The following is a 24,866-nucleotide window of genomic DNA, read 5'->3' as shown; positions in this document are numbered from 1 at the left end:
TGTTGAAGACGAGAGTTGTGTGCTTTGCCAATGAACGATGAAGATTTTGAACACTTGTTCTTTGAGTGTGGTGTAGCGAAGAGGATTTGGGGGATATTCGAGAATGGTTAAGCATGAAGATCATGGGATCTCAAAGAACTGCTCTTAGGGCTTTTTGAGGCCCATGCAGACATCAACAAACCACGATATCGAAGATGAGAAGTGTGACCATTGTGGCTTTAGTGTATCACATATGGAATGCACGAAACGAGGCTATATTTGAGATGGAGAATCCAAAAATAGAAAACATTTGTGGGAGCATTAAAATCTATGTTTTACGTTGTGTCCCATCACGTTATGATGTACTTCAATTTTCTTGTATGATGAATTGTTATGTATTGTCTTGAGGTTATGATGGAACACATTGTGGAATGATTCTCCCAAGTAAGCACAGTGCATCTTGTATATATACTTTTTATCTTCTAATAGAATTTATTTTCAATAAAAAAATCAAAACTAGAACTTACAACAATATAAATGAAAGATATTATTGATTGAAGTTGAATAAGAGTTCGAATGTCAGCAATAGACTTAAGAGTACTAATCTTAATCTTAATCCCAATCTATATCTATACTACATTAAAAGTCTTAACTATTATTATTATACATGATAAGTACAAGTCCTAATCCAAGAGAAATACTTAAAAAAGTTCTTATATACAGATAAAATAAACTAATAAAATCTATAAAATAATAATAATAATAATAATAATAGTTGAACTAATGTTGCATTAATCTCCTCTTGGTGAAAAAACTAGTCCTCAAACCTATTGAAAATATTCATATAACTTGCAAGAACACTTTTATCGGTCATCACCACCAATAATTTTTTAGAACTCCGGAATGACCAATTTTCTAGTCCATGAGCTTATTGTAAATGCCAATTGGAGATCTACATTATGCACACACGCACACACAATAACCAATCTACCTATATAAATTTTTCAAACTCAAAATTTTTTTGTAGCCAACTCATGTCGAATAATACCCTCTTTGATATTCTCTTATACTTGGAAAATTTCTAAACACCATAATTAACACGGATATCGATAGAAGGAACATTGATCAAATTCATAGTACAATTCGCTGCATTGGTGTAGATGACTTCAAAATGCATCATTTTGGTAGAATAGTTTGGCACACTACGTAAATCTATCTCCACCAACGAGAACATTAGATCTATGTGCAAGTATCACCATCATGGTTTCGCAAATTTCGATCTACGTGCCTAAAGTTTCAAGGTTTCCAATCAAAATATCGTCGTGTATCTCGGAGTCGCTATTCCCCAGACATTTAGTATCTTCATCTAGTGGCTTATTTATCCTTTTGCTAATGCCTTCCGTTATCAAGGCAGTTATCATCTGCATAAAATTCCGAAATTATTCTTCCATGGTACCGAGTCGTCGTTCAACTTTATATCAAATTATCAATCCATCCCTCATTGTCAAAGAACTATTTTCCACTAGAACCATACTCGGCCATCAAGTCTAGGTGAAATGCACTCTTATATGCAAATTTGGGGCCGCAGAAAAAGGGTTTTTCAATTGAAACAATAAAAAACTTCAAAACAAGAACTTAAAATAATACGAGTTTGAAATATTATTAAAGCTAAAATAATTTTTGAATGACAAGAGTACTAATCTTAACCATAACCCGTAATATTAAAAGTCCTAATACAATTTTAAAAAAAATGGTCTAAATAAATTAAAATACTAAAGAATCCTAATGCAAAGACTAAACGATAGAGCAAATACTAAGCGGCAAGTAGACGTGGGACTACACCTATTTGGAGCCAATGTGTCGAGCTACTAGTCCGATGAGTCTGAAGATTCACGTGTTTTGCTATTGATGTTGTCGCATATAACACAGTAGATATCAATCTTCCCTTTCCTATTGTTGATGTTGTCTCCACATTAGAAAGCAACCTTACCAATTATTATTTCAATTCTCTTGACACCTCTTTTATGGCTCATGCGGCCAACTAGAACATTACCAGCATCAATAGCTTAACACAACCTACCACGACTTATTCTAAGGAGATGATCAATCTCACTACTTGCCTCGCCCAAACAAATTTTTTTTAAAAAAATAGTACTTTTTGGAATATCCATGACCTGGCATTAATACCCGTTCTTAGGAATACCAACGCTATACAACTGCACCGAGAGTTCTAGCTTGTGGTTTCGGGCACAACATTTGATTTTTATGTTAAAGCAACATAGATCCGTAAACTTAACGACGGGATGGACATGAGGAGCTCCACCTATTTGGTTACCCAATGTCAAGTTGTTAGCCTCGCAGTGGAGATAGGAATGTATCTTACCAATGGTGGTCTCAAATCACACAACAATTAGTCTTTATCCTTCTTTTAGTACTAATAACACTTTCATAGAAGAGACTAATCTCGCTCATTAAGATCTAACATCTCCATATGACCTTTTTTATGGCTTACACGGCCAACCAAACCAGCATCAACGGCTTGACGCAACCTACTATGAAGTTTTTCAATAGATAACTTGTCTCAATCCTTCTCTCACACAATCACGATTAACCCAAACCAACTAAATTTAAATTTGAAAAACAAGGTTTCAATTGTTTTCAACATAAATTTTTGGAAATGAACATCATTTCTTTGATTTATAAAAATGGATGCATACAAGTCTTTTACATCGAAATCATATGATCTAATTAAGAACACTGTTTAAATGTATCACACATGTAAATAGATAGTTACTGTAGCATAAATTCGAGAAAAATAAATTCTTGAATGTTATTAGGCCCTTATAAGTAGAAGATGGATCAAACCACAATTTTCATTCTTTCAAGCAATGTAACCATGAAACTATATAATTAACTCAATCTAATTTCCTTTTGATATTAGCTACAAAGTTTTATCATGTTCACTTCATGCACGTTAAGATACTTTTTACTACTCACATAAGTGGAAGCTACATGATGAAGTTCATGAATCCAAATAGTACCTTGAAAAAAGCTATTTTGTGCATTAACTTAGATTAATATGTTGGTGGACATATTCATTCATTATTATCACATGTACGACAATGTGCTCGACATGAGGGACTCCTAGCAGTGGTTGTATTTTTTTTTCTACAAGTAATATTTTCTTTTTTTAATATCATGGAAATAGTCCTAACAGATAATAATAGTATGCTATAATTTATTTCGTTACTTTGATTTATCTCACATATCTTATTTATGTCTTCCTAGAACGAACATACTCACACATTCCTAACAGAGCTGATGTCAATGTCAGTGGGTAAAGGAGAAATACAACTCTACGAAAATTTCGGGGACGGCCCAGGTGGCTGAAAATTCGATTGTCCATTATATTCTTAATTTTATTTTCTCTTTGCAATATTAAAATGTTTGAGCTTAACAAATAGAAAATATTTGACTTCTATCTATCAAACCTGTATACCATCTCATCAAACATTAGAACACCAAATTCATTTCCACGCTCTCATTATTTTTGTACAAGCCCAAAATGCCACAACAAAAATATTTCCCACATGCACTTCTACAAATCTTTTATTAGTTTTTGAAAATGTCCTTGAATAAATACATTATTTTCAAACATATCCATATATGAATATTTTCCTTCCCAAACTGGCTTTTCAATTTTTTGCAATATACTCTTCCGAAATTGCCCTCACCTAAATATTTTTTCTTCCCAAATATTCACCCCTAGACAAATTTCCCCAAGTAAGACCTTCCTTAATTTGTCTATTCCCAAAAGTTCCCTACACTCAAAATATTACTTCAAACTTACCACAAATTCCCTTGAACAATTTATCTACACTTAGGGTCAAAAACCTCCCTAATTGGCAATTGCTCCATAAATATTACCTTTCTTTCCAATTTATTTTCTCGTGATGCACATATATGACCCAAAAGTTTCTCACGTGGATTTTCCTATAGTGAGTTTTCCTTTACTTTTAGAAGCTGCAACCTCCTTCCTTGGATCTAAGTATCTAACAAATATTGAACGTCCATTATCATCATTTCAGCAAATTACTGAACATGAGAATCGAATTAAGGCTTACTTATACAAACTAGAAGAGAGCATAGTAAAAAATTTTACCAAGTTTGGTCCGAGTTTGTATTAGAATTGGTGATATCGAGGATCACTCGCTTGGAAAATTAAAGAGTATTTTTCTGAACACGGATAACAGTCAAATAAAAGTCCAAGCTAAGACTGATCTCAATTTGTTTTGTGAAGAAAATGTGATGAGGATACTGTTTGGGATTTTCACAAATATTTGATGCAAGGAAAATGTAATAAACCGATTGGCAAATGCTGGGATAAGATAAAATTTACGGATCCGTTTTCGATTTCGAAGACAGGAGTTCATAGACTTCAAAGACACAGGAGTTCATAGACTTCTCGATTTCAGATCCAGGGGGTTTCAGTGTCAATATTATTATGTAATGGGGATGGATGGCCAAATCTTCTCGCTTATGATATCTTCTAGGATTTGGAAAATAGATTAAGAAAATTTTGTGTCTGCCAACAAAGGATGTTGTGCCTCAAAACTCACACTCACGTGGGAACCAAAGGTCACACCCGAGGAAGATTACAGGTTTGATGAATAAAATAAGCAAAAATTCATTGAAACCATGCGGAATAGGTCATTGAGATTATAATAACTAGTATGTCGAGTTAAAACTCATAAATCAAACTAATCATGTTCCAAAATATTATATGGTTATCAAATGGTATGGGCGAATATTTCATAATACACTGCCATACCTTGCTTCCAAGTAATAAATTAAGAAGGCCTTTGAAAGAAGGGAACCGAACGAACGTTCACAAATGAGAAAAGGAAGTGTACCTAATTTCTAAGTCTTATTGTAATCTAAGCACTATTCAGCATTGGGGGGCCCACAACAGTACGAATGTTATGGAAGTGTACCTGATTTTCTGAGTCTTACTGTAATCTAAGCACTATTCGGTATTGGGGGCCCACAAGAGTACGAATGCTATGGATATTAGGAAATTGACGTGACTTTGTATATGGGGAAGTACCAGACTAGCGGCACCCATCAAATCTAAGGAAACATTTTTTTTATATATATAAGAAACATATATATTAATATTAAAATAGGGAAAATCAATACAAGAGGTGGACCAGCGGTCCACAAATCTAAGGAAACATTGCCAAACTCATTATCAAAAATCTCTGTTAGTTGATAAAAATCAAGACAAGTGGAAATAATGTTGGTGAATGCATGAAACAATCAGTCCATGGAGAGGGATAAAAACAAGAAAAACCCCATTTACCACTGGTTTCTTTGCAAAAACAGGAGGAAATGTTAAAAAAAACTTGCAACTCTTAACAAGCTTGAGTTGTGAATAAAAGCAAGAAGATAATATCTAGGTTAAGTTGCATTGAGACGCCAAATTTGATATAAACAGTAAACGTCAATACCCCCATATTTTGGGTACTAACCACAAAAGAAAAAATATATGTGTAAATTCTATCAACTTAATTTTAGACCTTGACTTCCAATAAAACATACCCTGCTAAAAAAACATTTCAAGTCCCACAGCTACAACTTCCACAACAGTCAGTGTGGCCTAGGGTACTGCATTCCTATCCTGGTACAACTGCAATAGGATTCACACAGCTATTCGATTGTGTGTTGCATGAATATTCATGCATTAAGTCCCAAAGCATGGATTCTTTAAACTTCTTCAGACTTTGCACCTTACATCTGCATGCAGTGGCTTAACAAACTGGACACAGTACTTATATAATGAATAAGCAATTCCAAGGGTCCACAGATCCTTAGCTAGCCGAGCTGTAGAGCTTTCATTATCATACCTTCTGTATTTATCATTTCCTATATTATTTTGCAGATATTTTTTGTTCAACAATCCTAATGTCTTAAAATCCATGCGTGATATTGCTTTGGGCGAGGGCGAACCATTTCCAAACCAACCTAAGAATCACATCTTTCCCCAATCAAATACAATTATTACGGTCTCCAAGAAATTTAACATACTAGACAACTTCATGGCTCGAAAAGACTATTGTACTTGGTTCCAACAATGCTTGCATCAGATTGTTTGCCCTTGTAATACACCAAACTGTGGAGGATGTGATCCACCAGAAGGAACGATATCAACAGCTTGCCATGAAACAGATTTTTAGCGCAAATTATTAACATACATTTTCAGGATATTTTGTGGTCACTCCACATCCACCACATTTGAGGTCCTACACAATTAAATAACCTCAAAATCTGATACAGCTTCCACTCAGTTTAAAAACAGAGTTATGACACAATTCACGGACTTGGTTCAGGGCTCAACGTTCTAAGCAGAGCAAGGTAAGGTCTTTGGTCATCATGAAATTAAAACTTGCATACTTTCACTTAAAAGTGGTCCGAATCAAACCCGATGAGCAATGAAAACGAATTAGCAAAAAGAGTTGAGGGCTATGGTTAAGACTGCTTTTGGGAGTCAAGTGCTCCCTTTCCGGCAAATCGGAGAAAACACCAAAAAAAGAATAACTTGAGATGTTATAGTTGCTAACGATTCAAATCATGGACCAATTTCAAAAATGATGAAATTGATAGATGTCCCTCACCTCAACTCTGTAAACCAACTTAAAAGCCTTTTGAATATATACTTCTTTGCACTATTTACCACCACAGAAGCCAATAGAGTATCCTGTAGCTTTCATATTTCCAAGTCATGTTTCTAGAATGGACTTGATGCTTATTTCTCCCATATACACCATGAAATTCCCTCATCTAGTAGTAACCAAATACAGGGAAGATGTAAAACTACCCCACACATCATCATCAGCTTCAGTGTCATCCTTCCACCAAAACAGCCCTTCCAAATATCATGATCCAACGGTTCTGATAGGTTCACATATAAGCCCAGCCCTAGTCTTAGTCTATCATATGTTACTTGCCAGACAAATCCAATTGCACTTGAAACATTTTAACACTAATTCTAACTCTCTGAATGCATTAAAACTCTTACCATTTTCGAGACCAAAATGCGTCCATATGTTTCCAGTAATACAGCAACTAGCATTTCTCCTCCTGAGGAATAAAGTACTTAACCAATCAAATTTCAGTAAAATCCCTGGATTTCATGGAATAGATTTCATCAATGCATCAAAGTCCATTGTTGCAAAAGCTTACAGAAGGTTTATCCCAACTTAAACAAATAAACAGAAGATAACAGTGACAACTCAAAATAATTTCTTTCAGCAACTACAGGTGACTGATCGTGGCAACTCTCTCACATCGCAAATTGTTTTTTCTCCACAAGGGCTCGATCTGAATGATGGGTCTCAGCTCCGGAGGATTTGTTTTTTTCTTGATACACGGAGGCAATAGTATCCGCACTAACTATTTAACCTTGTACAACAGCATGATTTGCTCGCTAGGACACACAATCCTCCAACTTTTGGACAAGTCTTTTCGAATCAGCAATAAACCAAGATCGACAAAGTTCTACCCTAACATAATAGATAAGAGCACAACACTGTATTTTGTGTTCAGCCACCACCACAATACAATGATTGAGGTAACTAGATATTTTATATCATGAGTCCGAAGTCGAATTGACGGCCATGGACCGTAATAGGAACTAATACCCTAACACACGCGGTTGCATGCTCGTGCAGTCCGCTTTTTATAGCACAGTTATTCTTCAATTAAAATTGCTAAGGGTCAAATGATTAGTATCAAAATGAATAGGGGTGATTGTGCCCAAAAAAATAATAATAATAAATGGTCATACCACCATCTTTATGCACTATACGCAGAGACCCACGTAGCACCCTTTATTCCACGTGTTTCCAAGCCCAAAAAGAAGCGTAGGATAAAATTGTTATTGTATTTAAGGGATGATTGTGCCAACAAAAAAAAAAAAGTCGTACCGCCATCTTTATGCACTATATGCATAGACCCACGTAGCACCCTTTATTCCACGTGTTTCCAAGCCCAAAAAGAAGTGTAGGATAAAGTTGTTATTGTATTTAAGCAGCACCAAACGGACCAAAATGTTGGTCTCCTATGCTGAGGCTTAATATATAGGTATAGATAAACAGAGTTCTCAACATGCATGTTAAAATCTTAAATTAGAATATTAACTGGGTATCAACAATACAAAAACATTTCAAAAATTACTCAGAAAAACAAATTTCCAGAAGTCATTAAAGTTAGGGAATTCATTGTTCACATCTTTTTCTTGCTCGTGTACACCAGCACATTAGAGTCTTCAAACTCTCTGAGAGCCCATCACAAAAGATATCCTCCTGTTGATTTACTGAGGAGCACCAGCTCAATAAATAATCTCAAAGGGAACACACTTTTTTCTTCCTTATTTCGCCCTAATATTTTGTAATAAACGTAACAGAAAGTGAAAAAAGATCTCCAGCGTCCGATCCCTCATGGTTGGCAAGACATCGTTCCCCAAAATGGTGAATCATAATCCTCCATACAGAAAAGCAGAAGATAAATTTGGATTGGATCACCATTTAATATGCCATTTCTGAACATATGAAAGAGATCCTGTAACAGGTCCATACATAGGAATTCGCAATTTCAGCCAATAAGAAATGTAGAACAAAATGGGGGAATCAAGTAAACACTGAAACAATCTTTCTCCTTGCTGCAGTGCAGAATTTACAAATTTCACTATTCAAATATGAAACTCCAAAGGTAAAATGTTTCCACACCTGTCATTCTTGGGTTTAAGATTTTACAGCGCACTCTTGTTCATGTTATAGAGCAATAACAGAGTATCGCACAAAACATATCTGTATTCATGAAAATATTGTTCCAATTTAATTGAACGACTTCTACTATGTTGGGAAATTCAAACTAATATTTTCTTTATTAAATACATGTAGAAGCAAATCGATAACATGCACTCTATGTTTCTACTTTTTACATGGCAACGGAGCTTTGGAGATTTTGGAGACAGACAGGAGAGAAAACAGAGTCAAACCTAATGCTGCTATCTTGGCACTTGACCATGTTTAATTCCTCAAAACAACTTTCAAGTCGTTTATGGGAACTTCCAGACAACTGGATGGACACAACAAATCCAAATTGAAACACTTAAATATTGACGATATCAATATCGAAGTGGCAAAGAACAAAAAGAAAAGCAAGAAAAGATGAAAAACTGTAGGAATGTCAATTTAAACTGATAATTCATTTCACATAGAAATGAACAGGATCAGTCACTTGTACTACTCTCGAAGCAATCAAGCGATAATTACTCTCTTCCTGTTAAATGGATGGATACAACAAATACAAATTAAAAAACTTAAAAATCAGATATCCAAATCGAACGGTGAAAAAAACAAAAGTAGATAGTCCTTTTGGACCAAGCATGAAAATCTCAGACAGAGAATAGCGTGAAAGCAGAGGATCGAATGAAATAAGGAACCAAGGGCTTGTTTGTTGAACAGTGATTTGTAATTTCCGTCTTCTACACGTTTATATATCATTGTTGAAGATAATTTATATAGTGGAAGTCCATCAAGAAGAAAAAAGCATTTCTTGAGTGCCATCATATTCTTATACCCCGCTTAAAATTAATTCTGTCCAGCATCTCTGTAGCATATTTTATCAACTGCTACAGAACTGGAAAACTTCGATTATTCACATCTAAACATGGTTCAACACAAATTTCAAGAGGCCAACAGAGCGAGCTACAGGAAAAGGTAGATATCACAAGGTAACAAACTGGAAATTTGGAAAGGGGTCAGAGGCGGAACACAAAGAGGATACGAAGAGCCACGAATTAGTCTTTAATGCTTCTGACCAAAACTCATATTCAACAACGCTTTCTAAGTTACTGTGCACGTGTTCCAGTTAATACAAGCCAGATTCATGATGTTCTTAACTAAAGCTAAAAATATCAAAAAGGAGCCTCAGACCAAAAAGGCTACTCTTTAAACAAAATAAATAACAGCTGTAAGGCTGTCCAAACCAAAAGACACCTGGTAAAAGAATTATTCGACTAAAACACTTTCACACGACTACACAGTGTAAGGATGCTACTACTGGAGGTAGGGAAACCAACGCCCTATGCATCATTACTAAGCAAGAATTGGAACGGTACCAAGTTCCAAATGCATTTTTAAATACCATGGAACAGAGTCCATTAAAGATCTAACGGCCTAAAGACTAAACAGTAAGAAGCCTAAATTCCAAAGATGGCATCAATTTAACCAGAAGAGAGGCCAAGAAAACAGAAGTGAGAGAAGTATATTTGAATTCAAATAGCCACCCCCGCCTAATGTATAGTCATGATTCAAAAAACATACGAAAGGGGGGAACTGAAAGTCAATAAGTTGAAACAGAGCAATTCTTCTTTTTTCCCCCTTTTTTGAAGGAAAAAAACAGAGCAATTCAATAGCCAAAGAAGAAGCGATAAACTAGAAGCAAATATCAAATAATCAGCAGCATGTAAAAACAGAAGGAATAGAAATACCTTGGGCGCCCAAATTTTATCGCTGGAAGCAACTGTACGCCAATCACCAGAAACCAAACGAGCTTGTGCCACGCTGCGTGCGTCCAGTTTGTTGAGTATAATCATCATGATTCCTGAACCAAACACCGTCAATGGGTCCAACTCCTCCTCCACTCCGCCGTTCTCCTGCTGCTTCCATGCACTGCCACCAGAATCTTCAATTCCTCCGTTAGGGATGTTCACCATTCCACACCATGGGGGAGGGGGCCAAGAACGAAAACTCGAACGGCCGTCTTCCAAATCACCAGTCTTGGCCTTTTTTTTGCCATGTTCACCAGATTCACCGAACTTTGAGCCGGACATGGTACAATAACAAGGGGGCGAAAAAAAAAAAGAGGGTTAACTCGAAGGAGGTTAAAGTCAGACACCCACCCCAAGTAACAGGATAAAAATAGAAAGTTTCCAAAGATTCATCGACCAAGAAATGGGTATAAATATCCCGGGGTACACTTTTTTGTGGGTGCGACTGCGTTTTCTTGAGTGAGAGAGAGAAAAAGTTAGAGAGAGTTTATGGAAGATAAGGACACAAATAAACTGTGAAATAATTGATGCGAAAGCTAATCTTAAGCGGTTCGCCTCGCAGGTAACGATTTGCGTAATGTAGTGGCACAGTGTGACCTTTTTGGGGTGTCGTGCCGCACCGCTTGCGGTGCTGAGAAAACTTGGTCATGCAGAAATGTATGGCGTGGCACTTCAGTGAATACACGACGCTGCCCAATCGCCAAACCACACGACATGTTTCCTCAGATAAGACAAAACTAATACAACCTTATTTATCGATCTATATATCGACGGATAACACTGGAAAATTAAAAAAAATATATTTATATTTATGTTCTTTTTTTTTTTTGATGAAATTTATATTTATGTTCTTATCTTAGCAAGAAAATAAAAGTATATCACAATATGATTTCAAACATAACATTTTCGAATGGGTACGTTTTTTTTTTTTAAATGGTCTTGTAGATTTATATTTGTACGATTGATTAATATTATCAATATCTAAAATAAAAAATAATACTTTATAAAAAATAATATATTTTTGTGTCGAATCAATAAAGACATGCATTAAACATAAACATTTTATTGATTATTTTTACATTTTTTTTTTGTATACAAGATTCAGATGGTTCGTGTGTCAATATATACTAGTGTTTTTTGCACGACATGATGCATGTATATACATAATTTTTTATGTTAATTAATTTTCATGTTATTTTTAGAACTCGCGTGATGAATAAAAATATTCAAAAGTTTTAAAAGTGATAACTATCTAATTTAAAAATTTTAAAATACAAACAAAAATATCAAAAGTCATTTGGATAAATAAGATAAAATCTAATCTAATAGTTAAAATACACACAATATGTACGGATTCCATGCGTATGCTAAATTTTTTTTATACTTTTGTGTCAAATTTTAAAGACTATATTATAAAACTACAAACTCTTATATATGGTTTTTTAAAACTTTAAAACTGCATATTATAATAATTTAATATTATTTGTGGTTGGATTATTTAATTTAAAATTTCGATAGTATAGATTGAGATAAATAATTTTTTTCTTCGGACAATTTTGAAAAAGATAATATGCAAGTTTATTAAAACTTAATTAATCATTGATAATATGAATAAAAAAAATTAGATAATATATTCAAATTAACGATGGATTAACAAATAAGAAGATGGGGGTTTATTAACATGTATAATATTAAGAAAATGAGGGGTAGAAGAGAAAATTCACAATGAAATCTGCATATTTATAGATAAAAAAAATAATAATAGAATAATAGATAGGTTTAATGTCAATTTTTTGTTAAACAAAACTAGAATAGTTTGTAATTTGAGAAAATTGACATTTTTGTTTCACGAGTAACACTCTTATGAGACGGTCTCACAAATGAGACGGGTCAATACTACCCATATTTACAATAATAAGTAATATTTTTGACATAAAATATAATACTTTTTAATGGATAACCCATATAAAAGATTCGTCTCAAGAAAATGACCTTTAAGACAGTCTCATATGAGTTTTTGCCTTGTTTCACTAAAAAAAAAACTGTTCCGTTTGGGCATGTACTTTAAAAACGTTTTTAATATTTTATAAGTGAAAAAACATAAAGTATGTGTTTGGATAAAAGTTTTGTAAAATATTTTTGAAAACTATTTTTTAAAAAGTGTTCTCCTAGTATAGTTTTTAAAGAACACTTGGTGTTTTTAGATGTTTTTAGCATAGAACCATGGAAGGTAAAGATGAACATGAATTTTGAAATGTTAAAATGTTTTTATAGAATAGTTATCCAAACACATATTTATTTTTAAAAAAACTTTAAAAACATTTTACAAAAAGTTTTTAAAAACACTTTTATAAAAATGTTTTATAAGTACGTATTCAAACGAAATCTTTATATCAGTCTTAGACGTAATGATATAGCAAGTATCTCAAACTCAACAATATAGTATAGATATTCTAGAAGTGTACGTAAAATATTTAGATACGTAATCTCCTCTATTTTAAAATTATATATAATTTCTCTAAAAATAAGTTTATGATAGATTTTTTTCTTAACAAATTTGTGAAAGAAAACTTCATGATCACTCATCTTCAGAAGTTGCAGACATTACCTTAAATAGTTATGTAAATTGGTGAATTTACCATAAGAATATTTATTTTCCAATATTAAACATTATATATATTATAGAATTAAAAACAGAGATAATTTTTTACCATATATGTAAAAGAAAAGACCATGACATCAATTATCAAACAAGTCTCTCAAGTTTTAATTGTATAGCGTCCACCTCCCTCATATTCCACGGAATCCACACTCATATATATATGTGTGTGTGTGGAGAGAGAGAGAGAGAACCTATAAATAATAAATATTTAAAATCAATTACTAAATTCAATCGAGAGAAAAAAAAATTAATCACTCGAATTTAAAAAAATTAAATTTCAAAATATCTACGTAAAATTAATGTTAATTTTCTACCTAAATAACATATAATTAATTAAGATAGTTTTTCACCAAATTTTTTTATTTTAATTATTTTTATATAATTATATTTATTTTCACCTCAAAAAACAAAAACATGCGTATTAAGATGAACAAAATTCATAAAAACGAAAGAGAACTATTTTGAATCAATAAATTTATTGCATAATAAAACATAGAGAATTGATAAATGATAATGAATGTTTTGGGATAGCAAAACGTAATTAAAAAATGTTCACAATTGTCTATAAACAACCTACAAATATGTTTAAAATCACAAAAACTGCTATTATTTGTCTTAAAAAATATACGCATTACTCAAAACTAATTACGAAATATATATACTAAAATGATTACAAATATTGTCAACATAATTATTCGTATTTTTATATAAAAAAATAACCCAACATTAAAAAATAATAATAATAAGTATCCAAAGGGCCACAAAAACCAACCGCACAATGTGTACATAAATTGCACTAATATAAATATGTCTGTGTGTGTGTTTGATCTCATGCACCCCAATATCGTAGACGCAGGGCGTCTCCAAAAAATTGGAAGCCCTAAACAAATATTTAGGGGAGGAGCCTATATATATATTTTTAATTAAATATCGATATAATCACTTCATTTAATAATTAAAAATTCAAATTTATGTAACTAAAAATAATGACATAAACAATAGAATCGAAATAGTAAAAATAAAATTAAAAGTAAAAAAGAACTTGATGAATTCTCAAATTTCATGAGTCAAAGATGAATTAGTGTATAATACAAATAGAATAAGACGCATCAAAACATAAATAATATATTTTTATCACAACAAATCTGACAAAAAAATACAAATTATAACTAATTAAATAGTAACATATACAAGGAATAATTATAATCTAATTAAGTAAAAATCATTCTTATTTCCGAATAAACAAATTACAAGATTCTAGAATCTCGGGACTAAAAAATTGAAATCAATTAAAAAAACATCAAACGCAGTACAAAAATAGACCAAAAAAATCACATTCAATAAATAAACGAAATATGATTGACCCAATTTGAATAACCTAACGCATCTGAGTGGATCAATTTAAGAAATAAAGAGAGTTTTGTTTAAAAATAAAAAGATGTTTTTTACCAAAAAAATGATGGAAAAAAGTACAAAAAATTGACCACGATTTTGAATTTTAAACAAAATAAAGAGACTCACCTAATATATTTTTAAAAAAATAATAATTATAAAAAAAATATTTGAGGTCACGCCAAAGAGAGGCCCTAGGCCGCCTCCCCTTGGAGCCGGCCATGCGTGGACGCCTACATAAGCACGAGTTGATATATATGACGTTCACACATTGTATGTAAGAAAACGTCATATCAGTCGTTGCTCACGTAGATACCCACGATGGATGTCTGTGAGATCAAAACTATATGTGTGTATGTGTGTGATTATATTTTTGTATGCAAGTTGTTTTGGTACTTATTGGGTACCCCATATTCTAAAAAAAAATTATTGGGTACGCTATATGCAAGACCTAGAATTAGGTGAAAAATGAACATATAAAAATCTTCTATATATAAAAGACGAGTAACTCAACATAGCAAGAGCATATGAAAACAGTAGTTAAAAAACAAAAGGACATTTAGAAACGGCATATAAGATGTACGTAGAAACCAACTAAGCAGTCAGTTTCAAGAGATTCGCAATAATATTTTTATATGCAAGTTGCGTCGTACGTACGTATGTGATTATATCGTGTACACCCCCAATACGAAAGACGTGTGGAAATTGTGGGAAAATTAAGCGAAGATCATGAGTAGAGTAGCAATTCAGATGCAGAAACTCACCAATCTGCAGTACTTTAATTTCATGAACTTAATTCCTCAGTAGACGTAGATCCAGTACTGCACACCCGGGTAATTATTAATTAGTTCTTTTTATGCATGCATGGCTGCAAGAAGAAAGAACGTACGTGCAATTACAATATATATACTAAAAGCTAAAAATCACAAAGAAAGAATCCAAGAATCACATGCATTTCACTGATATATGTTTGTTTACTGTGAACAAAAGCTAAAACTCACGTGTGTTATTTTATCTGAAAAAATGTTTTGTGATAATATAATGAAACTACTTCTTCTGAGGAGAATTTGTACTCGAGTGGGTGTACGCGTATGTGCGTACGTACATCGGTGAATGTGTGTGTATATATAGGGAAAAGATATTTAGGGAATGGGGAAGGAAATTAAAGTATCCCGATCGACGTAGACTCGACGTTGTCACTGTCCATGCCACTAGGTTTACAACTTGGACTTTCTTTTCTTAAAGTGATTACCTTATACGACAAAATGTAAATGAATATTCAAACTCTTGTCTTGCACCTTTTTTTAATTTATGGTGTTTTCCTCAAAAAATAAATAAATAAATAAATTCTGGTGTTAGATTTTAATCTTTTGAGTTGGTCTATTGTAAGACAGTTCAAACTCACTCATATTTACAATAAGGAGTTGTATTTTTTGGATAAAAAAAAATACATTATCATTGGTGATCTAATTAGGGGTTTAGTCCATGCTACCTCATTCGGGCAGTGCTCGAATGGGAATCCAACGCCCAAATTTTTTTGCATTTGAGATATTCACGTGAACATCTCAAATGCAAAAAAATTGGGCCTTGGATGCAGCACATAGGCAGTCCATGTGCTAGCATAGACTAAACTCTAATCAGGATATTCGTCTCACAAAATTTACCCGTGAGACCGTCTCACAAAAGTTTTTGGGTAGTTTTTCAAACATATTTCATAGTCAAGTTCTAAACATTTTCATGTCTAAAACTTGGATAATTCAGTTTTATTTGAATTTACCTTTGGTATAAATAGTAATTCTTAAAATTAAAAAGTAGGTTTTCTGTGAGAGATTGGTCGATCCGATCTATATCTGGGGTAATAAAAAAAAGTAATATTTTTGGTTTTATGGATATAAGTGAAGTAGAAGATCCATCTCACATAAATGACGATCGAGACAGTCTTATATATAAGAGTTTTTATATTCTGAAAACTGTGTTTGTACGTTGTTGATTTCTTTACGAATTGCTTTATTTTATAATTGTTTTTACCAGGAAGAAAAATGGCCGAAGGACAAAAACAACATATCTCTTACTTACTGTTTTGTTAAAGTTGAGTATAATATAAAAATCATTTTTGGTATCACAGTGGAGCTTCCTTTTTTACCTTTTATATATATATATATGATATATCCCCTCTCTCCCAATTTGTATGTCTGAATAAAACAATTTCCTCCTACAGTTGGTGACTTGATGTTTTTTCATCCGATTCCCAATACAACATCTGCCCTTTATTGGGCATGAGGCCCACACACTGTATGGTCCGACCATACCAAATGAAAGGCCAAGATCAGGTGAAACATAGAAGCACAGCCGCATATTCACACCCATTTGCATGTGCTAACACCTCTCTAAAATAATTTTTTTTTTTCTGGCTTCCGACTTGGGCTAATGTATTAAATTAATAATTTCAATAAATGATAAGATAATAATTTTTCAGAAAATCCTTTTATAAACCTCTATTATAATCAATATTATAAATTAACAATTCACTGGAATTACAAAAATGCTTAGAACAATTTAGTTAAGTATTATTCTATTGTTGGTTGTTTTTTTCATTAAATATAATTCTATCTCAATACAAAATAATATAATGCAAGTATCTAGCAATGAAACACGTACAATAACTTTTTATGTGTATTAAATTTATGTTAGTTGAATAAAAAATACTTTTTAAAATAAAAAATTATAATTTATCGATTTATTAATCTTTTTGTAATTAATAAAATTTCCCAATCCCAACATTGTCAATTTATGGAGATATTTAAATATAATTAACTACTAAACAGTTTCTCGATATTTATATTCTTCGGACATACCAGAAGCTTTTGAAAGTTTTTTCTGAATATTTTGGAAGATGGCTGATCCCATGCTTTGGGATTCTGGTGGGACACACATTATAATAACTAGTGATCATTGTACCGGGTTGTCACATGTTTTACAAAATTATTAATTATTAATTAGTGTCAACTTTAATATATATATATGTATATATATATATGTATATATATGGATATAACTTTAATATAAGTGCAGATTGCTCAAAAATCCCCGATGCAAACATGTTTTGCTCTGCATTTCCTAGCCACTTTTTTGTACCACATTTTTTGTTAATTTGTATCACATTTTGTATGGTTTTGTACCACATTTTGTATTGTTTTGTACCACATTTTATGACTAGGGACCCCAAAGCAAAACATGTTTGCATTTGGGAATTTTTGAACAAATTGCCCTTAATTTAATTGTTTAAAAATTAAATAAGTCAATTTAATTTTCTTAGTTTTAAAACACTGATTAATTGCAATTAGAGGCACTTTTGAAGGAATGGCGAGTATATGTTATAAAAGAGATTGCTCAAAAGTAAAACGGTCAAAATAAGGTATAATACGAATATTTAGGAAAATCATCATTACACCATTTTTAGCTATTAAGATGTCTTCACTTAATAAAACAGTATTAATTAGATTTATTTGTTGGTGTTTTTTTTTTTATATATAACTAATTAAATATTTTTAATTTTGAATTTACAAAAACAAGTAAAGCAAACGAGATATATTGATTTCGAACAGATCATAAATATAAATAGATGTTTTAAATAAAGTTGTATCAAATGAATTAAATATCTAGTATATAGTATGTATGTATTTATATATATAAGTGATTATATAAACATATGTTTTAAAATAATTATAAAATTATTTATAATATGCATCGCGTTTCTTGGCAATTCGAATCATAATAAGATTTTTTATTATGATTTTATTTTATTTTGTATTTATATTTATATTTCCTAATAAAAAAGTCTGACAATCTTATTTTTGTTTTTCTTTCCACGTCAAATATTATTTGTGTTATTTTCACAATTACAGCATGACACAATTTGTAGTAACCCAGAAACCATTTTAAGATAATAATATGTTAAACATGATTAAGGGTTGGTATTTAACCAATTTCGGAGTGTTATTAGACTTCAGAAGTAAAATTTGGGCTTTTTTAATTTTGGGCCGGATAGTAAGCTCCGATCCCAGATAGTAAGCTCCGATCCTGGATAGTAAGCTCCGATCGAAACGGAAGCTCCGATCCTGGAACGGAAGTTCCGATCCCCAGCTGGACTCAGTCGCGAGTTTTGACAAGTGTCGATCATAGAGCAGATCGGAAGCTCCGATCGTAGATCGGAAGTTCCGATCCTGGCGTGGCAGACATGCACGCAATGAGCTGGATCGGAAGCTCCGATTCCGAAATCGGAAGTTCCGATCCTGGCCGAGAAATTTGGCTATAAATAGGGCCATTCAGAGTTCATTTTCAATTACGAATTCTCGAGTTTCCTTCTTCAATTATATAGTGTGAGATATACACTTGAGGGCCCTATCGGTTATAATCAAAGTTCTGGAATTACCAAGTTGTGGTTATAGTCATCCGGGACTAGCGTCTTCAAAGGGCTTACTTCGGACGAAGGTATGGTCCGGGAATCGATTTAAGTTTTGGGAGTACTTATTAGCTTAGTTAAGGCTTATAGAACTTGTGTAGTGATACGGTGAACTTTTGAATATAAGCTTGGAACCTAGGATCTACTTTACTTGAACTAGCCTAGAGGTACGTACACATTGACTGAGATTGCCAGCGAGTATACATGTTTATATGTTGCATTTATTTGGCATTATTATATGACATGATGTATGATTTACCGTTTTCTATACTCATATGTCATGTGCATATACACGTTGAGCTTATTCCTTGTTATACCTGATTATAGAGCCGCTCAGCTCTATACTCAATAGTCTGTCACTGAGAGTACCGCGATGGCGGGGGCATTTATGTCTGTCTACTCTGGTGTACTAGACGAGTGTGGTTGCACCCAGAGGTTGATCCGTGCGGTGGCAGCACTCATATGGCGCCGGTTCTGAGCATGACTTTTCAGATGATCTTTTACCAGTCATCATGTTGCATGCATTATATACATATGTTTACTCATGTCTATGTACTGGGCGTAGCGCTCACGTCCTAGTTGTTATCTTGGACACCCTATTCCATGGGGCAGGTCGCAGGATGAACGGAGCTGGTAGTTCAAGGCAGGACTAGGGAGCAGGAGCCTTGAGGAGTTTTTTATACAACATGATTTATTAGTTGTATAATGTTTACTTTTAAGAATTTATACAGCATGATTTATTAGCTGTATAATCTTTACTTTTAAGAATTTCGATATGGTTGTATCATTACAGATTTAAGCTTGAATTATATTACTAAGCTGATATGTAATTTATGGTTAAGTTTTCGCACGATTTTACTCTGTTAAGTATATTGCTGTATTAAGTTTAATGCATGCTATTAGTTGCCAGTTAGTAGGTGATTCCATGAAGGGTCACTACATTTTTGGTATCAGAGCATGTTTAGATTTTGGGATTAGTACTTGGGATTTAGAATTAGTTAGAGTAATTCTTGCGCATTTGGGATTTTAATTTGCAATTCTTTTCAGGATATGGCTGACGAGAGTCATGGTAGTGTTGGCCAGGGAGGTGGTCATCATCATCGTCGCCATCATCATAAAGATGATCAACATCGTCCTCATGAGGGTCGACGTCGCTATACTATTAATAAGTTCATGCAGGTAGGACCGAAACCCTTAGTGGGAGGCGAGAATCCTGAACAAGCTAGAAGCTGGATGTCTAAACTTGAGAGCACGTTCCGAGCTTTCGAGTGTACTGAGGAGCAGAAACTGGAAGTTCTAGAATTCGTTCTAGAGGATAGAGCACGTTTTTTATGGGATGCCAAGGTTGCTCAGGCACGTACCGAGAGAGGACGGGTGACTTGGGGGGATTTCTGTCGGGAGTTTCAGAAATTATATTTTCCTTCGGCTGTTCGCCAAGCACGATCTATGGAGTTGCTTACTTTGAGGCAAGGATCAATGACTATTGATCAGTATCAGCAGCGATTTCTTGATCTGCTACCTTTCAGTCCTCATATTAATGCGAGTGATGCGTCGAAGTATGATATCTTTCTGCAAGGCCTGAACCAAGATATCTACGCACAGGTTGCCGTCTGTGATGACCCGGTATCTTATGAGACTTTGGTGAACCGTTGCCGTCTTGTGGAGACCAGCAACAGGCGTGGACAGTTGATGATGCCAGCACAGCCTAGTGGATTTGTTGAGCCTCGAGCTCAATCTGTTGTGCCATCTGTACCTACGTCTTCTTCTACTCCTACTACTTTGTCTGGTTCTCGTGGTTCACGAGGTACATTCCGCTTTGGGAAGAAGAAGAAGAAGAAGGAGGAGTTTTGTAGCTACTGTGGTGGGAAGCATCCTGCAGCTTCATGTCGGAGAGCTACTGGGGCGTGTTATATTTGTGGTCAGCAGGGACATCTGCGGAGAGATTGTCCTCAGCGCATGGGTTCTGCTAGTGGATCGGGATCCCAGGTTGGATCTCAGGCTTCTACTTTTCCACGTCAGCAGCCAGCACCACAGAGTTCTTCTGATTTTCGTCCCCAGACTCAAGGGCAGGTGTTTGCTCTATCTCAGGAGCAGGCTACTGAGGGAATCGATCGCATGTTGGCAGGTAACTTCTTGTTATGTGGTATTCCTGCATTTGTATTAATTGATACTGGAGCATCGCATTCCTTTATTTCTAGTCGCTTCGTTAAGAGACATAGATTACCTTACGTATCATTAGATATGGATTTAGTTGTATCTACTCCGTTGGAGCATGAGGTAGTAACTAAGCGTCTAGTGATGGGTTGCCTTCTGGAATTTGAGGGTAATGTGTTATCGGCTAATTTGATGATATTAGCGATTACGGATTTGATTGTATTTTGGGAATAGATATGCTGACTTTGTATCACGCTACTGTGGATTGTTATCAGCGTCTGGTACAGTTTCATCCCGTTGAGGGTGATAGCTGGTACTTTTATGGTGAGGGTGCGCGACCTCCGATGCCACTTGTTTCGGCTCTGAAGGCATGTCATGTCTTGGAGTCAGGTGGGGAGGGCTACCTCATCTATGCGGTTGATATGTCTGCGAGTAGTCCGGGTATTGATCAGCTACCGGTTGTCAGCGAGTTTCCTGACGTATTCTGTAACACCCGAAAATTTTAATACGTGAATTCGCATGCATAAATAGGGAAATTAATTATTTAAAAATTTATATTTGGGTTAAATGACATTTATGTGAATTATATGCATGATTAAAATTTATTTTTAGCATTTAACCCATAATTATTGTATTTTTAGATTTTTAAGAATTTTATTGAGTGGATTGCGTAGACGGGACCGTGGACGGACGAGATGCCAAAATATTTAGCCAAAAATATTTTATGAGTTTTTGAGCCTTAAAATATTATTTTAAGGTATTGTGTCAAGAAAATTTTAGTATTTAATTATATATTAATTTATGAATTGATTTTTGGCCAAAATAAGTCATTTTAAGGACTTTTATTAATATTTAAAAATTCCCTAATTTGATATTTTGGGATTTAATATTTTTCCATCAAATTATTATTATTTATTTAGGGTTTTAAATATTTAATTAGACATGATTTTATTCCTAAATTAATATCCTATTTTTTTTATTCTATGTAATTTATTTAAAACCTAAAACCTACCCTACCAATGGGAACCCATTAGCCGACTTCACCCATCCCCTTCACTCCCATTCTCTCGTTCCAGTAGGTTTCAAGCCCCCATAGCCGATCCAACCAAGCTCCACCTTTGAAGGTTTTTGGTCCGTTCGTCGTCCCGGAGTCCCGTAAACGCATCAATCGTTGTCAAATAATTATCAAAGGCATGTCTATTCCTTCGTTTGAACACCATATATGCTACTATGCACGCATGATGGATTTATTTCAGATTTGTATCATGAACTTTTCGATTTATGCATGTAGGTAAGGTTTTGGATGTGTGTTGATGATTTGTTCACTCATGGCTCACGTTTTTAATTGCATGGTTCGGTCCAGAGGCTAGGGCTCGGTCCAGGGGTGTCCTAGGGTGCCTTCGAGTCAAGCATGGTCTGCTGGGTTAGACTGGAATGGACTAGGGTTGATCTGATGCATGGGTGTTGTTGGGGGTGACACTGCATGGCTTGGGGAAAGAAGCCATCGGCTTCTGGGTTAGGGACCATGGCTCGGGCTGAGCCATGGTGGGTTATGACCGCCCAGATGTGGGCTACGTCTGGGCGGCGGCGCTCCAGCCATGGGCGGCCGGAGCCGGCCGGCAGCAGGCCATGAAGGCCTGCTGCACATGGCCGAAAGAAAGAGGGGAAGGGGGTTCGGGTTTGGGTAGTGGCTGGGGCTGGGCCGGGTCTGGGTGGTCTGGGTTGGGTCAGTAGGGTCTAGGGTCGGGTCAGGTAGGTCCGGGTCCGGACTAGGTAGGCCGGGCTCGATTATTTTAATTTTAAAATGTTTAATGTTTTAATTGGTTTTTGGGCCATTTAATTAGAAATAAAATTATTTGGGCTTCCAAATAATTTTATTTGGGCTTTTTAAATTATTTTTAAGTTAACCCAATAATTTTATGGGCCCGTGGGCCCATCGGAATTTTTGGGCTAGGCAGTGATTTTATTGGGTCAGTCTAGGAATTTTTATGAATTAATTAGTTATTGGGCCTAAATATTTTTATTTAAGCCCAATAACATTTAAGTATTTTATTTTAGTAAAAATTATAATTTTTAAATTATTTATTAATTATGGGCTTTAAGTTAAGATTAATGGGCCTAGTTGAGTGATCAGCAGTCTGGACCAATCCATGAAAAAAAAATAAATAAATAAGTCCGGAATATATATTTAATTATTTTATGCATGAAATTCATATTTTAGTATAAGTATATTTATTATGAAAAATAAATTAAATATATATTACGGACAAATTTTCAGTGCATGCATACATGAAATATTTTATGATGTGTTTATGATTAAGAATTGAGCATGTAAAATATTTTTATGGAAATTGAAGTGATGTGACAGCACAGAGGTGGTTTACCACCGGCACAGAGGTAGTTCTACTACCGGCATAGAAGTGGTTTTACCACTGGCACAGAGGTAGTTTACTACCGGCATAGAGGTGGATTTATCCACCGCCACGTACGATGGTTCTTTAGACTGATCAGTCGGCACAGTTATTAGTCACATTCATGGATATGACCATACTCAGTTTTTATGTTTATGACATGCTCAATTATGTTACGTATGTTGAAGATTGTTATGTTATGTTTATGATTTATGATTCAGCATTTATGTTATGAAAAATGTTTACATGCATGCTCATGTACATGTATATGTATTAGTATCTACGTGATGCATTATTTTAACCCTTGTTATAAAGGATTAGACATGTTGAGCCTCTAGGCTCACTACGCTTATATGGTGCAGGTGAGTATGATGTAGCTCCTACCGGTGGCGAGGACGTATGAGCGAGCATGGCAGTGGCCCCGTGACCGTCTCGCTAGGATTTTATTTATGCATGAGTTATATATTCAGGATATTTTTATGTTTTCAGTGGTTATGATTAATTATTGATTTTTCATGATTTTAGTAGACATAAGTTATAAATTTTCACTATAGACATTATTTTATCTATTGCATGACTCAAGATTTTATCAAATAACTGTTTATTATTTTTATTTTTGTTAATTAAGCGATTTATTATTTGTAATATTATTTTTAATGTTTATACATATATGTATGGGCGTATATGTATATAGTATTAAAAAAAAAAGTTTTTCCGCATTTTTTTTAGTAGTAGGCGTTACATATTCTCTGATGAGATTCCTGATTTTCCTCCGGTTCGAGAGGTTTAATTTGGTATTGATCTAGTACCAGGAACTACGCCTATATCCCGAGCACCTTATCATCTGGCACCGTCAGAGATGAGGGAATTGAAACAGCAGTTGCAAGATCTGCTTGATAAGGGATATATTCGTCCGAGTGTTTCTTCGTGGGGAGCACCTGTTTTGTTTGTCAAGAAAAAAGATGGATCGATGCGATTATGTATTGATTACAGGCAGTTGAATCGTGTCACCATCAAGAATAAGTATCCTTTGCCGCGGATTGATGATCTGTTCGATCAACTACAGGGTACTTCTGTTTATTCGAAGATAGATCTGAGATCTGGATACCATCAGATGCGGGTACGAGACTCAGATATATATACGACTGCTTTCAGGACCAGATACGGGCATTATGAGTTTCTGGTGATGTC

At 34.2% G+C, this 24,866-nt stretch overlaps 1 protein-coding gene across 2 annotated transcripts in view; it reads right to left on the bottom strand.

Annotated features, from left to right (window-relative positions):
- The window catches only part of LOC140863825 (uncharacterized), a 52,692-nt gene extending 41,596 nt beyond the window's left edge, over positions 1-11,096 (bottom strand). For both annotated transcript variants that reach the window (XM_073267541.1, XM_073267540.1), the window contains exon 1: positions 10,535-11,096. In XM_073267541.1, the coding sequence (XP_073123642.1) occupies positions 10,535-10,876 (342 nt within the window). In that variant the 5' untranslated portion in view covers positions 10,877-11,096. The remainder of the gene's footprint in view (positions 1-10,534) is intronic.
- Between the last annotated feature and the right edge of the window lie 13,770 nt (positions 11,097-24,866).

This window comes from Henckelia pumila, chromosome 4 (assembly GCF_033568475.1).
Source record: "Henckelia pumila isolate YLH828 chromosome 4, ASM3356847v2, whole genome shotgun sequence".
Taxonomy (NCBI): domain Eukaryota; kingdom Viridiplantae; phylum Streptophyta; class Magnoliopsida; order Lamiales; family Gesneriaceae; genus Henckelia; species Henckelia pumila.
This window is presented reverse-complemented; position numbering and strand designations above follow the sequence as displayed.